The sequence below is a fragment of the Pezoporus wallicus genome, unplaced genomic scaffold (genome assembly GCF_028554395.1).
Source record: "Pezoporus wallicus isolate ANWC-B61680 ecotype Strahan unplaced genomic scaffold, APGP_CSIRO_Pwel_v1 contig_1735, whole genome shotgun sequence".
Classification (NCBI taxonomy): domain Eukaryota; kingdom Metazoa; phylum Chordata; class Aves; order Psittaciformes; family Psittacidae; genus Pezoporus; species Pezoporus wallicus.
This window is the reverse complement of record NW_026636334.1, coordinates 113,864-128,352: the sequence shown is the minus strand read 5'-3', so window position 1 is coordinate 128,352 and position 14,489 is coordinate 113,864. Positions and strand designations below refer to the sequence as shown.

The window sequence follows — 14,489 nt, the reverse complement described above, 5'->3', positions numbered from 1 at the left end:
GGATGGGTGATGGATCCATGTGTATGGGTGAGGGATCCATAGGGATGGGTGATGGATCCATGGGGATGGGTGAGGGATCCATAGGGATGGGTGATGGATCCATAGGGATGGGTGAGGGATCCTGGGGATGTTGGGTGATGGATCTATGGGGATGGGTGATGGGTCCATAGGGATGGGTGAGGGATCCTGGGGATGTTGGGTGATGGATTCATGGGGATGGGTGAGGGATCCATGGGGATGGGTGAGGGATCCATAGGGATGGGTGATGGATCCATGGGTATGGGTGAGGGATCCATAGGGATGGGTGACGGATCCATAGGGATGGGTGAGGGATCCATGGGGATGGGTGAGGGATCCATAGGGATGGGTGAGGGATCCATGGGGATGGGTGAGGGATCCATAGGGATGGGTGAGGGATCCATGGGGATGGGTGATGGATCCATAGGGATGGGTGAGGGATCCATGGGGATGGGTGAGGGATCCATAGGGATGGGTGATGGATCCATAGGGATGGGTGAGGGATCCATGGGGATGGGTGAGGGATGCTGGCACCTTCCTTGAGATAAACCTTTGTTGTTCACGGAGGGAAGAAGGGAACCCCCCAGACGGGTTCATCCCGCTCACCTTTCCCATCACTTCCCACCCCCCCCCATCAAAGGATATAATTTTATTACAGATGTATTATTTAATAGTATTTTTTTATCGGGGGGCCCACATGGGGGGGGGGGTGCGGCGGAGATGGGGGTCCCAGTGTCCCCCCCCACCCCCCGTGGGAGGGGCCCTGGGCCTGTCCCCATTCAATGGGGGGCTCCCAGCGCCCCACAGCTCCGTTGGGGGGGGTGTTGGGGGCTCCACTCGCTGTGGGTCCGGGTCCCTGTTTTGTACCACGTCCTCGGAGAAATAAACGGGTTCTGGCAATAGAACTGCGGGGGGGGGGGCACCGCCTTGGCGCCCCCCGTGTCCCCATGGCACTGACGGAGGCGGGGTCCGGTCGGTAACAGCCTTTATTTGGTTACAAATGGGGTGCCCCCCCCCCGCCCCACACTTGGGGGTCGCTACTCGCGGTGTGGGGCGCGGCTGAGCCCCGCGAGGAGCCGCGGCAGCGCCGAGCCCACGAGCCAGGGCCCCACGGCGGCGCGGAGCGCGCAGCTCCCGGAGCAGAGCGCGGGGTCCCGCGGCTCCCGCAGCCGCTGCAGCCCCTGGAGCGCGGCCACCGCGGCCCCGGCCCCGGCCAAGCGCGGCCACGGGCCCAGGCGCGGAGCGGGAGCCGCGGCCGCCAGCGCCAGCCCCAGCGCGGAGCCCGCGTCCCGCCACAGCGAGGCCAGGGGCCGCGAGTCCGGGCGGAGCCAGGCGGGGCTGGAGCACCAACGGGCGGCGAGGAGGAGGGACCTGGGGGGACACGGAGCGGCTGCGGGGAGCGACCCACGGATGTGGGGCGGGGACGCTGCTATGGGGCGGGAGCATCGCTGCGAGGCCGGGGGGATGGAGCTGGGGGGGGGAGCAGCTGTGGGGTGGGCGGGACACATGGATATGGGGCTGGGGTACAGCTGTGGGATGGGACACATAGATGTGGGGCTGGGATACAGCTGTGGGGCTGGAGCACCACTGCGAGGCCAGGGGGGATGGAGCTGGGGGGGGGAGCAGCTGTGGGGCGGGACACATGGATATGGGGCTGGGGTACAGCTGTGGGCGGGACACATAGATGTGGGGCTGGGATACAGCTGTGGGCGGGACACATAGATGTGGGGCTGGGATACAGCTGTGGGGCTGGGATACAGCTGTGGGGCTGGAGCACCACTGAGAGGCCGGGGGGATGGAGCTGGGGGGGGGGAGCAGCTGTGGGGCCAGGGGGCGGGACACATAGATGGACCTGCTGTGGGCGGGACACATGGGGGGGAGAGCAGCTGTGGGGCGGGACACATAGATGTGGGGCTGGGATACAGCTGTGGGACAGGACACATGGATATGGGGCTGGGATACAGCTGTGGGGCTGGAGCACCACTGCGTGGCCAGGTGACTTGACCTAGGGCAGGGAGACTGTAGGGTGCCATGTGGCTAGGAAGCCCGTCTATGGGTGAAACTACCATCTTTGGGGCCAGGACCCACATCTATGGGGTTGGAACCCCTCTCTATGGGGCAGGTCCCATCTACGGGACATGGGGCCCACATTTACGTGTGAACACACCATCTGGAACCCCTGTCCATGGGGCAGGACTTACCTGGCCAGGGCTTCAGGCCTCAGTGGTGGAAGCTGCCCTTAGGGGCACCAGAGAGGGGAAGCCCCCAAGCCCCCTGCAACAAGCACTGGGGGGTGGCTGTGGGGCAGGAGGTGGGGCTTACCCCACCCAGCACTCACCAGTCGACGTCGAACCCGGCAGCGCTCAGGACCCAGCGCAGGATGAGGGCGCTGAGTGGCAGGAGCAGCGCGGCGAAGGCAAAGGCGCGGGGGGACCCCGGGGTGCGGCCCTGCAGCCCCCAGCCCAGCACCACCCCTGCAGCACCCGCGGGTCAGGGGGAGCTGCCCCGTAGATAGGGGTGACCCCCCACTGACCCACCCCATAGATGGGGGTCAGCCCCACTGATCCGCCCCATAGATGGGGGTCAGCCCCACTGATCCGCCCCATAGATGGGGGTCAGCCGCCACTGACCCGCCCCATAGATGGGGGTCAGCCCCACAGACCCGCCCCATAGAAGGGGGTCAGCCCCACAGACCCACCCCATAGATGGGGGTCAGCCCCACTGACCCGCCCCATAGAAGGGGGTCAGCCCCACTGACCCGCCCCATAGATGGGGGTCAGCCCCACTGACCTGCCACGGTGCCGGTCACCACCTGATGGGGGAAGTGGGCCAGGACGAAGACCCTCGAGAGCCCCACGGCCGCCAGCAGCAGGACGTAGGCAGCGCCGGGCAGGATCCTCAGCGCGGGGCTGCTTGCAGGGGGCAGTTTTCCAGGTGGGAATTCCCGGGCTCCCGCTTCCCAGCGGCCGCTCCCAGCACTCACCTCCTGCAGCGGGCGCGCAGCGCGGCCACGAGCGGCCACAGCGCTGCCGCCGTGACCATGCAGTGCCCCGAGGGGCTCCCTGCGGAGGGAGCGCGGGGAGTGGGGCGCGGGAGGATGAGGATGGAGCCGGGCCCCGGCCCTGTGCATGCGGGGCTCCGGATCCCGCTCACCGGGTCCGCTCTCGCAGGACACAGGGAACTGCCGCAGCGCCAGCAGCTCCCGCGCCGCCATTCCCGACTCATGGAGCCACCAGAAGGGCCGCTCGCCGCAGAGGAGCCTGGCGGGGACAGGCAGCGCACGGCGATGGATGCGGGGCCGCGGCCCGCTGGGGACCGCGAACCCCCCCCCGCCCTCCTCACCACTTGAGCACCACGTTGAGCCACTCGGCCAGCAGCGCGCCCCACAGCACCGCCGTCCCCACGCCTGGCTCCAGGGAGTAGCAGAGCGGGAAGCAGACGGTGAAGACGTGCTTGGGGTCGGCCACGGAGGTCAGCGGGACCAGGACCCGCTCCAGCCAGGACGGCCCCGCCTGCAGCAGCGCCGCAAAGCGGATCCCGGCCTCGTGCAGCGCATCCATGGCCGCGGACACCGGGAGCGCTGCGGGGGGAACGGGGCTGGGCTAGGCCAGGCCTGGGGGCTCTGTGGGTCCCCTACGCCAGACGTGGGGTCTCTATAGGTCCCTATGGGTCTCTATGGGTCTCTATAGGTCCCTATGGGTCCCTATGAGTCTCTATGGGTCTCTATAGGTCCCTATGGGTCTCTATAGGTCCCTATGGGTCCCTATGGGTCTGTATAGGTCTCTATAGTTCTCTATGGGTCTGTATAGGTCCCTATGGGTCTCTAATAGGTCGCTCTGGGTCTCTATAGGTCCCTATAGGTCTGTATAGGTCTCTATAGTTCTCTATGAGTCTGTATAGGTCCCTATGGGTCTCTAATAGGTCGCTCTGGGTCTCTATAGGTCCCTATAGGTCCCTATGGGTCTGTATAGGTCTCTATAGTTCTCTATGGGTCTGTATAGGTCCCTATGGGTCTCTATAGGTCGCTCTGGGTCTCTATAGGTCCCTATAGGTCTCTATAGGTCCCTCTGGGTCTCTATAGGTCCCTATGGGTCTCTGTGGGTCTCTATAGGTCCCTCTGGGTCTCTATAGGTCCCTATAGGTCTCTATAGGTCCCTCTGGGTCTCTATAGGTCCCTCTGGGTCTCTATAGGTCCCTCTGGGTCTCTATAGGTCCCTATGGGTCTCTGTGGGTCTCTATAGGTCCCTCTGGGTCTCTATAGGTCCCTCTGGGTCTCTATAGGTCCCTATAGGTCTCTATAGGTCCCTCTGGGTCTCTATAGGTCCCTATGGGTCTCTATAGGTCCCTCTGGGTCTCTATAGGTCCCTACGGGTCTCTATAGGTCCCTCTGGGTCTGTATAGGTCCCTATGGGTCTGTATAGATCCCTCTGGGTCTCTATAGGTCCCTATGGGTCTCTATAGGTCCCTATAGGTCTCTATAGGTCCCTCTGGGTCTCTATAGGTCCCTACGGGTCTCTATAGGTCCCTCTGGGTCTGTATAGGTCCCTATGGGTCTCTATAGATCCCTCTGGGTCTCTATGGGTCCCTAGGCCGGGCCGGGCCTCCCATGATCCCGCAGGCCGGAGCCCTCTCGCGGTCCCTCAGGCCGGGCCTGGCTCGGCTCCGCTCCGGAGCTCGGGGCTCCCCGGGGCCGCGCTCGGGGCTCTCCGGGGCTCCCCCCAGGGACGCTCCCGCCGCCTCCCCCCGCTTTATCCGGTCCCTCCCGTTGTTCCCCCTCCATTTCCCTGCCGTTACCGTGGCAACGCCCGTTACCTCCTTCCGCCTGCGCTCCCCATCATCCCCCGCGGCAACTACGGCGTGCGGATAGGCAGGTTTTTTTTTGGGGGGGGGGGGGCTGTGGGGAGCCCTGTGTGGGGCTGTGGGGAAACTCTGGGGTGTCTTATAGGGAGGGAAGGATGAGCCCTGCGGTGAGGTGGGGGCTCTGTGTGGCGCACCCCGTAGGGATGCTATAATGCCGGGGATGGCATTAATGGAGGGGAGTGGGGTCCCCTATAGAGAGGGTGTGGGGCACCCTGGGGGCTGGTTTGGGGGAGCCCCGTGGTGGGGTTATGGGGGTGGGTGCCCTATAGAAAGGGTTTGAGGGGAGCCCTGTAGGAGACCAGGCCAGACCCATGGGCAATGGGGTGAGGCTGCCCCTCGGCTCCTGGCCTGGGATTCACTGCAAGGGGCTGGGCTCTGCTCCCAAGGGATGGGACAAGAGTTGCGTGCTCTAGGGAAGGTCCTTTAAGGTGCTTTGCATCCTTAAACCATTCTGTGGGGTTTTCCATGCTTTTGGCTCCCTCCATCCCTGGATCAGAAGGTGCAGGTTGAGGGGTGCTGGTTGGGTTCCCTGCTCAGCATTTGGATCTAAGTGGCTTTTTGGGATGCTTTTCCCAGCGTTCCAGGCTGGGATAACTCCTGGTGTAGTCGGGAAAGCTGAAGCAGCAGTGAATGGATCCCAGAGGAGACCCAGGGGGGTGTTGGGGTCTCCCATTTGTTTTGGGTGATCTGGTTTGCTCCTGGACCGCTCCGCCCCTCAGGCCTGCAGCTGTGTCCCTGTGGATTTGTATTCCTTAACATCCCCCCCGCAGAATGCCCCTCATCCAGCGGGAAGCCCAACCACGCGGACATCCTGCTCGTCAACCTCCAGTACGTGTCAGAAGTGGAGATAATCAATGACCGCACAGAAACCCCCCCTCCTTTGGCTTCCCTCAATGTCAGCAAGGTAAGAGATGCATTCCCAAGGCCGGGAATGCCCTGTTCCCACTCAGGATCTTGGGCTGGATCCTCTGCTTCAGCAGAGAGGAGGGAGGGTGGAGCTGGAGCAGGGAGCAGCACTGGGATGCTCAAAGGAGGGAGCAGTCCATGTGTAGGGAGTGGGCACATCCAGAGCTGTGGGCAGTGGCTCCATATCCCAGATGGAGATCAGTGATGGGCGGTGTTCCTCAGGGATCGGGGTTGGGATCGATCAGTGACATGGACAGTGGGATCCAGCACCCTCAGGAGCTGGTGCTGAGCTCTGGAGCCAGGCTGAGAGCTGGGCCCAGTCACTTGGATATTGAGGAGCCGCTTCCCCTCCTCCCTCTGGAAGGGGATCCCTTCCCATTCCCCGTGGTGGTGTTGGGAGCAGGGAAGGTGGGGGGCCTGGCTCTGGGGTCTCCCCTCTCATGTGTGCGGAGCCAGGCTGGGATCGCTGGTGCTGCAGCGCTGGGATACAGGCTTTGACACTGGCCTGGAGCTGGGAATGGAGCTGATGGCACATGGGAATGCTCAGCCCTGCCTGGTCCTCTGGTTGTGCTGAGCTGGGACACAACAGGATCCATCTATAGGGATCTGTGGAAGGGGCAGGAATGCTGCTGCTGCGGGAAGGATGCTCAGTGCCATTCATCACATGGGAATGATGCCTTTCCCATCATTCCATGGATGTGGATCTAATCCATGCTGCTGGCATGCAAGGGCTCCTCACTGGCACCGGTGCCTTCAGGTGCTCACTGCAGGGGGTGAAGCCGTGGATCCTTGAATTGGGAATGCTGGAAGTTGGAGGCTTGGTGTGTCTGCTGTGGAGCTGTTGGTGATGGATCGGGAGAGCACATCCCATTGACAGACCTGATCCCAGGATCCAGGAGCACTTGATGGAGGCAGCACATGGAGGGGCTGCTCCTTATCCCGCTGCTCCCAGGGCTGTCCCCACCACTGCTGGAGGGGACACAAGGGAGAGGGGCCTGAGGGTGTGGATGGAAGGAGTGGGGTTTCCCGTGGGAATACCGTGCCCATGGTGATGCTGAGGCCCCTCTCCTGCTGTGTCCTCCCCAGCTCGCCACCAAAGCGCGGACGGAGAAGGAGGAGAAGCTGAGCCAGGCCTATGCCATCAGCGCCGGCGTCTCCCTGGAGGGGCAGCAGCTCTTCCAGACCATCCACAAGACGTGAGTCCCTGCCCAGAGCCATGGAATTCCCTGTATCCCAGGGCACGGCCCTTGGGCTGGGGGGCACACACAGAGCTCGGAGCTCCCTGGGGATGTGTCCCTGATCCCTGTTCCCTTCCTGCAGCATTAAGGACTGTAAATGGCAGGAGAAGAACATCGTGGTGATGGAGGAAGTCGTCATCGCGCCCCCCTACCAGGTGGAGAATTGCAAAGGCAAAGAGGGCAGCGCCCTGAGCCACGTGCGCAAGATTGTGAGTATGGGGGGGCATGGCCAGGGGGGAGCCGGGGGAGCCCCACCATCCCCTCCGCCCCTAACCCCCTCTTCCCATCCCCTCTGCCCCTAACGCCCTCTTCCCGTCCCATCCATCCCTAACCCCCCTCTTCCCGTCCCGTCCATCCCTAACCCCCCTCTTCCCGTCCTATCCATCCCTAACCCCCCTCTTCCCGTCCATCCCTAACCCCCTCTTCCCGTCCCGTCCATCCCTAACCCGTGTTCCCATCGCCCCCGTCCCTAACCCCCTCTCCCCATCCCCTGCATCCCATTGTTCCCACTGCAGGTGGAGAAGCACTTCCGAGACGTGGAGAGCCAGAAGGTGATGCAGCGTTCCCAAGCACAGCAGCCACAGAAGGAGACCCCTTTGTCCTCCTGAGACCCCCGGGAGCACCGCTCAGCTCTGGTGGCCGTGGTGCCAATTTGGGGGGGGGGGGGGGGGGGCATCGATCCCACTTCGATTTCCCTTTTTGTTTCCCGTGGGAGCTCATCCCATTCCCAGCTGTAGCCTTGAAGCCACCCGAGACCAGAGCAACCTCCCCTCCACCACTAACAGCTCCTTCTCCCGTTGCCTTTCCCACCCTTTTTCTCCCCATATTCCCAATCCCCCCTTTGCTTTTCTAAAGGGGGGGTCCCCCTATTCCCTATCCCCCCCCCCGCCCAAAAGTGATGCCCCGGCTCCCCCAGACCAGCGCTGTCTGGTTGGAATCCAGTTTGCACAGGGCAGGGCTTGAATTCCCGGAGGGAATTCTTCCCTTTAAAGCTATATATGAAGATATATTAAACTGATCCCAAAATCTCTTCTCCCTCAGGATCATGGCAGAAAATCCCCCCCTTCCTCCCCCCTTGGGGGGGGGGTCTCTTTATTTTCCTGAATTTTCCCAGTTTTTTTGGGTTTTGCCATGATTCCCGCCCCCGTTTTGGGTTGATTTTGGGGTGTTTTGGTTCAATCCCCCCCCACCCCCCCCAGTTCAAGCCCTGCCTGGGGACGAGTGAAAACTGAACAAAAAAGAGTAAAAAAGAAAAAAAAGAAAGAAAAAAACCAAACAAAAAACAGAGAAAAAAAAAAGAAAAAAGGAGAAAAGCAAAAAAAAAAAAAAAGGAAAATTTTTTAGTCTTGTTTAGAAGAAAAAAACCGACCAAAACGGACAAAATAAACCCGAACGTTTTTTAACCATCACCGTGTGTGGGGCGAGGGGCGGGGCCTGCGGGGAGGGGGCGGGGCTTCCCGCTGAGCAGGTGCAGGGCTTGGGGAGGGGGCGGGGCTTCGTGGGGGGTGTGGTGTGCGGGAGGGGCGGGGCTTCCGCGGAGGGGCGGGGTGAATCGGGGGCGCAGCGAGGGGCGGGGCCACGAGGGTCACGGTGGGCGTGGTTTGCGGAGGGGGCGGGGCCGCGGTGCTGGTTCCGGGTCCCGGCGCGGGGCCATGGCGCCGGTGCGCGGGTGGCGGCGGCGCGCGCTGCGGCTGCTGACGGCGGGGGGCGCGGTGCTGCTGACGCGGTTCCCGTTCTGGCACTGCTTCAGCGGGCTCCTGCTGTGCGCTGAGCGCGCCGACGGGAGGAGGTGTGGGGCTGAGCCAGCCAAGGGGGGGCCCGTTGGGTGTCTGCGGAGGGGCCTGTCAGTGGGGGGAAGGTGGGCTGGGGGGGTGGTGTCTGTGGGGCTGGTGCGTGCTGGTGGCTGTGGGGCACCGGGGGGTGATGTCTGTGGGTGCTGTGAGCTGGTGGCTGTGGGGCACCGGGGGGTGATGTCTGTGGGTGCTGTGTGCTGGTGGCGGTGGGGCACCGGGGGGTGATGTCTGTGGGTGCTGTGTGCTGGTGGCTGTGGGGCACTGGGGGTGATGTCTGTGGGTGCTGTGTGCTGGTGGCTGTGGGGCACTGGGGGTGATGTCTGTGGGTGCTGTGTGCTGGTGGCTCTGGGGGGTGATGTCTGTGGGTGCTGTGTGCTGGTGGCTGTGGGGCACTGGGGGTGATGTCTGTGGGTGCTGTGTGCTGGTGGCTGTGGGGCACTGGGGGTGATGTCTGTGGGTGCTGTGTGCTGGTGGCTGTGGGGCACTGGGGGTGATGTCTGTGGGTGCTGTGTGCTGGTGGCTGTGGGGCACCGGGGGGTGATGTCTGTGGGTGCTGTGTGCTGGTGGCTGTGGGGCACCTGGGGGTGATGTCTGTGGGTGCTGTGTGCTGGTGGCTGTGGGGCACTGGGGGTGATGTCTGTGGGTGCTGTGTGCTGGTGGCTGTGGGGCACTGGGGCACTGGGGTGCTGTGTGCTGGTGGCTGGGGGGGGGGTGATGTCTGTGGGTGCTGTGTGCTGGTGGCTGTGGGGCACTGGGGGTGATGTCTGTGGGTGCTGTGTGCTGGTGGCTGTGGGGCACTGGGTGTGATGTCTGTGGGTGCTGTGTGCTGGTGGCTGTGGGGCACTGGGGGTGATGTCTGTGGGTGCTGTGTGCTGGTGGCTGTGGGGCACTGGGGGTGATGTCTGTGGGTGCTGTGTGCTGGTGGCTGTGGGGCACTGGGGGTGATGTCTGTGGGTGCTGTGTGCTGGTGGCTGGGGGGTGATGTCTGTGGGTGCTGTGTGCTGGTGGCTGTGGGGCACTGGGGGTGATGTCTGTGGGTGCTGTGTGCTGGTGGCTGTGGGGCACTGGGGGTGATGTCTGTGGGTGCTGTGTGCTGGTGGCTCTGTGGCCCTGGGGGTGATGTCTGTGGGTGCTGTGTGCTGGTGGCTGTGGGGCACTGGGGGTGATGTCTGTGGGTGCTGTGTGCTGGTGGCTGTGGGGCACCGGGGGGTGATGTCTGTGGGTGCTGTGTGCTGGTGGCTGTGGGGCACCAGGGGGTGAAGTCTGTGGGTGCTGTGTGCTGGTGGCTGTGGGGCACCGGGGGTGATGTCTGTGGGTGCTGTGTGCTGTGTGCTGGTGGCTGTGGGTCACTGGGGGTGTGATGTCTGTGGGTGCTGTGTGCTGGTGGCTGTGGGGCACGGGGGGTGATGTCTGTGGGTGCTGTGTGCTGGTGGCTGTGGGGCACTGGGGGTGATGTCTGTGGGTGCTGTGTGCTGGTGGCTGTGGGGCACTGGGGGTGATGTCTGTGGGTGCTGTGTGCTGGTGGCTGTGGGGCACTGGGGGTGATGTCTGTGGGTGCTGTGTGCTGGTGGCTGTGGGGCACTGGGGGTGATGTCTGTGGGTGCTGTGTGCTGGTGGCTGTGGGGCACTGGGGGTGATGTCTGTGGGTGCTGTGTGCTGGTGGCTGTGGGGCACTGGGGGTGATGTCTGTGGGTGCTGTGTGCTGGTGGCTGGGGGCACCGGATGTCTGGGGGTGCTGTGCGCTGGTGGCTGTGGGGCACCGGGGGGTGATGTCTGTGGGTGCTGTGCGCTGGTGGCTGGGGGGTGATGTCTGTGGGTGCTGTGCGCTGGTGGCTGTGGGGCACTGGGGGTGATGTCTGTGGGTGCTGTGTGCTGGTGGCTGTGGGGCACTGGGGGTGATGTCTGTGGGTGCTGTGTGCTGGTGGCTGTGGGGCACTGGGGGTGATGTCTGTGGGTGCTGTGTGCTGGTGGCTGGGGGGTGATGTCTGTGGGTGCTGTGTGCTGGTGGCTGTGGGGCACTGGGGGTGATGTCTGTGGGTGCTGTGTGCTGGTGGCTGTGGGGCACTGGGGGTGATGTCTGTGGGTGCTGTGTGCTGGTGGCTGTGGGGGTGATGTCTGTGGGTGCTGTGTGCTGGTGGCTGTGGGGCACCGGGGGGTGATGTCTGTGGGTGCTGTGTGCTGGTGGCTGGGGGGTGATGTCTGTGGGTGCTGTGTGCTGGTGGCTGTGGGGCACTGGGGGTGATGTCTGTGGGTGCTGTGTGCTGGTGGCTGTGGGGCACTGGGGGTGATGTCTGTGGGTGCTGTGTGCTGGTGGCTGGGGGGCATGTCTGTGGGTGCTGTGTGCTGGTGGCTGTGGGGCACTGGGGGTGATGTCTGTGGGTGCTGTGTGCTGGTGGCTGTGGGGCACTGGGGGTGATGTCTGTGGGTGCTGTGTGCTGGTGGCTGTGGGGCACTGGGGGTGATGTCTGTGGGTGCTGTGTGCTGGTGGCTGTGGGGCACCGGGGGGTGATGTCTGTGGGTGCTGTGTGCTGGTGGCTGTGGGGCACCGGGGGGTGATGTCTGTGGGTGCTGTGTGCTGGTGGCTGGGGGGTGATGTCTGTGGGTGCTGTGTGCTGGTGGCTGTGGGGCACTGGGGGTGATGTCTGTGGGTGCTGTGTGCTGGTGGCTGTGGGGCACTGGGGGTGATGTCTGTGGGTGCTGTGTGCTGGTGGCTGGGGGGTGATGTCTGTGGGTGCTGTGTGCTGGTGGCTGTGGGGCACTGGGGGTGATGTCTGTGGGTGCTGTGTGCTGGTGGCTGTGGGGCACCGGGGGGTGATGTCTGTGGGTGCTGTGCGCTGGTGGCTGTGGGGCACTGGGGGTGATGTCTGTGGGTGCTGTGTGCTGGTGGCTGTGGGGCACTGGGGGTGATGCCTGTACGTGCCGTGCCCGCAGGAAGCCGGACATCCCGGTCCCGTACCTGTACGTGGACATGGGGGTGGCCGTGCTCTGCGCCAGTTTCATGTCCTTCGGGGTGAAGCGCCGCTGGTTCGCCCTCGGCGCCGCGCTGCAGCTCGCGGTGGCCACGTACGCGGCTCACGTCGGCGGCCACGGGCACTACGGGGACTGGTTAAAGGTAAAACCCCCCCGTCCGACTCCGGTAACCCCGCCGTAGCCCGGCCCGCGGTGACCGTGTCCCCGTGCAGGTCCGGATGTACTCCCGCACCATCGCCATCATCGGTGGGTTCCTCATCCTGGCCAGTGGCGCGGGGGAGCTGTACCGGCAGCGGCCGCGCAGCCGCTCGCTGCAGTCCACGGGGCAGGTTTTCCTCGGCATCTACCTCATCTGCCAGGTACGGGGAGCGGGGGGGGCACAGCCCCGTCCTGACCCACAACGCACTGGGTTTGGGTCCTTTAGGGCTCTGCTCGCAGCACCGCTGTCCAGCTGCCCTTGAGCACTGCCAGGGATGGGGCAGCCCCATTCCCGGCGGAGCTCATCCCGTTCCCAACCATAGGCTTGAAACCACCCAGGATGAGCAATCTCCAGGCCCCCCATCACCAACAGCTCCTCCTCCCGCTGTATCCAACCTCAGTCCCCCCTGTTTCCGTTAGAACCCATCAATCCTTGTCCTCTCACTGATGGAGCTTCCCCTCCAGCATCCCTGTAGCCCGTCTGGGAGCTGCTCTGAGGTCCCCACACAGCTTCCCTTGTCCTGGCTGCACCGAACCCATCCCTGGCAGTGCTCAGGGCCAGGCTGAAGCATCCTTCCCTATGGAACCGATGGCAGGGGGTTGGAACTGGACAAGCTTTAGGGTCACTCTCCCCATCCCAGCTCCCACCCGTGTTGTCCCATCCTCAGGCGTACTCCCTGCAGCACAGCAAGGAGGACCGCCTGGCTTACCTGAACCACCTGCTGGGGGGGGAGCTGGCGCTCCAGCTCCTCTTTGTGCTGTACGGGCTGCTGGCGCTGGCCTTCCTGTCGGGATGCTACGTGCGGGCGGCGGCACAGGTCCTGGCCGTGCTGCTGCCTCCCGCCATCCTCCTCATCGACGGCAACCTCGGCTACTGGCACCACTCGCGCCGCGTCGAGTTCTGGAACCAGATGAAGCTCATTGGCCAGAACGTCGGCATCTTCGGCGCCGTCGTCATCCTGGCCACTGATGGATGACGGGGGGGGGTCCCGGTGGGGTTTAACCCCATCACCCCCCTCATTGGAGTTTATCCTGTTTGTAAATACTTGATTCCTGCCCGTGGATGGGGCAGGAGCTGCCTGGGGGCAAGGGGGGACCCTGGGGGGGCGCTGGCCACTGTGTGGCTGGCCCCCCCCCCCTTCCCCCCGGGGGTGTTTTTACCGATGAACAAGAAGCTTTTCTGTCACCCTGGGGTTATTCTGGTTGTTGGGGGGATCAGTTTTTGGGGGGTCAATTTGGGGGCCTGGGGGTGTGATTTGGGGGTCTGGGGGCTATTTGGGGGCAGCCTATGTGCCATAGGGTGCAGGCAGTGATGGGTGTCCCCTTCCTGCAGAGGGGAGACCGAGGCAGGGGTAGCAGGGGGTGGTCCTGGGCTGGGTTTTGCTGCCTGTTCCCTGCCTGTTCCCTGCCTGCCGCAGGGCTTTATGGCAAAGAGCATTTCGGAATGGGGGGGTTGGTATCCGGTCGTCCCTGTGCGCCCCCCCGGAGCAGTGGAAAATCAAACAGGGCCGATAAGAACCTTCCTCCGGGGAGGGGGGGGGATCCGAAGTGCCTCCGGATCCGGGGCCATAAAGCGCAGGGAAGCGGCAGGATCCTGTTTGCTCTGTGGGCCGGGGGGGCCATGGGGGCTGCGCACCCCCAACCCCTCCAACAGCCCTCTCCAGTCCCAGCCCCTCCTTAGGGTGTGATGGGGGGGGGACACATCCAGACCCCCCCGCATCCCCTCCCTGGGCTGAGCCATCCGGTGACCTTTGGAAGCGGCTGTTTGCTGTTCCCGGAGGGAATGGGGCAGGAAGCACTCGGCTATGGGGGGGCCACTGCAGCCTGATCCACACACAACCGCCCCCCCCCCCGGATTTGGGGCCATCTGTGCGGTGGCACTGTTGGTGCCAGGTCACAGTGATGGGACATGGGGCTGGTGTGTACCCCCCCCCCGGGTCACAGCACAGGGACCAGTGTCCGTGTGTCCTGTGCCATTGCCATGCGTTGCTGTATCCCGTGTGCCGTGTGTGCATCCCATACCTGTGCACCGTGTCCGCGTGCCATGGTTGCGTGCCATGGCTGTGTCACATCCACACCCGTGTGCCACTGTTCCTGCTGTCACATCCGTGCCCATGTCCCATGTGCCGCATGCGGTGCCCGTGTCCCTGCTGTGCCCCCATGCTCTGCGCCTGTCCCCAGCCCCCGGGGCTCCTGCTGTGGGGCTCAGCGGGGACACGGGGCTGTGACGTGGACGGGGGGGGTGCGGGGGGGTCCAGCCATGCCCCTGGGTCGGTGTTGGGGGGGGAAGAGGAGGCGGAACCCCCCCCCAAGGCCATAAAATGGGGCCGGGACAGGAGCTGGCGCGTCCCAGTGCTGTCACCTCCTGACACTGTGAGTGTGGGGACGGGGCTCGGTGAGGTGTGTGACATGTGGGGTCCTTTGGGGGTTCTTATGGGGCAGGAGATCCCCACTGGGGACACTGGGGGGGGCTTGGGGAGGGAGATGTTTGGTGGGACATGGCGGG

General features: G+C 64.0%; 3 protein-coding genes across 3 annotated transcripts; 2 read left to right on the top strand and 1 right to left on the bottom strand.

Annotated features, from left to right (window-relative positions):
- Positions 1–1,055: 1,055 nt before the first annotated feature.
- On the bottom strand, positions 1,056–3,589 carry G6PC3 (glucose-6-phosphatase catalytic subunit 3). The gene is given in 7 exon segments (XM_057400105.1): positions 1,056–1,402; positions 1,719–1,797; positions 2,353–2,492; positions 2,809–2,927; positions 3,002–3,080; positions 3,172–3,278; positions 3,361–3,589. Coding segments are annotated over 7 exon segments (1,089 nt in total). The 5' UTR covers positions 3,579–3,589.
- Positions 3,590–4,624: 1,035 nt separating this feature from the next.
- Positions 4,625–7,712, top strand: LSM12 (LSM12 homolog). The gene is made up of 5 exons (XM_057400091.1): positions 4,625–4,875; positions 5,500–5,782; positions 6,871–6,980; positions 7,105–7,231; positions 7,538–7,712. Exons 1-5 carry the CDS (start codon positions 4,625–4,627, stop codon positions 7,628–7,630), a joined length of 864 nt encoding a protein of 287 aa, XP_057256074.1. The 3' UTR covers positions 7,631–7,712.
- Positions 7,713–8,656: 944 nt separating this feature from the next.
- Positions 8,657–13,025, top strand: TMEM101 (transmembrane protein 101). Its single transcript, XM_057400104.1, has 4 exons — positions 8,657–8,811; positions 11,747–11,927; positions 11,998–12,144; positions 12,652–13,025. The coding sequence occupies exons 1-4, from the start codon at positions 8,675–8,677 to the stop codon at positions 12,958–12,960; spliced, it is 774 nt and encodes a 257-aa protein (XP_057256087.1). The 5' UTR covers positions 8,657–8,674; the 3' UTR covers positions 12,961–13,025.
- Positions 13,026–14,489: the final 1,464 nt, after the last annotated feature.

What these genes read in the sequence shown, in the direction of transcription:
- TMEM101 (XM_057400104.1), top strand. Translation starts at nt 8,675, where the DNA reads ATGGCGCCGGTGCGCGGGTGGCGGCGGCGCGCGCTGCGGCTGCTGACG. An exon ending in GAGCGCGCCGACGGGAGGAG is followed by an intron (nt 8,812 to 11,746) that starts GTGTGGGGCTGA and finishes CCGTGCCCGCAG; the next exon opens with GAAGCCGGACATCCCGGTCC. An exon ending in ACTACGGGGACTGGTTAAAG is followed by an intron (nt 11,928 to 11,997) that starts GTAAAACCCCCC and finishes GTCCCCGTGCAG; the next exon opens with GTCCGGATGTACTCCCGCAC.
- LSM12 (XM_057400091.1), top strand. Translation starts at nt 4,625, where the DNA reads ATGATCCCGCAGGCCGGAGCCCTCTCGCGGTCCCTCAGGCCGGGCCTG. An exon ending in TTCCAGACCATCCACAAGAC is followed by an intron (nt 6,981 to 7,104) that starts GTGAGTCCCTGC and finishes CCCTTCCTGCAG; the next exon opens with CATTAAGGACTGTAAATGGC. An exon ending in TGAGCCACGTGCGCAAGATT is followed by an intron (nt 7,232 to 7,537) that starts GTGAGTATGGGG and finishes TTCCCACTGCAG; the next exon opens with GTGGAGAAGCACTTCCGAGA.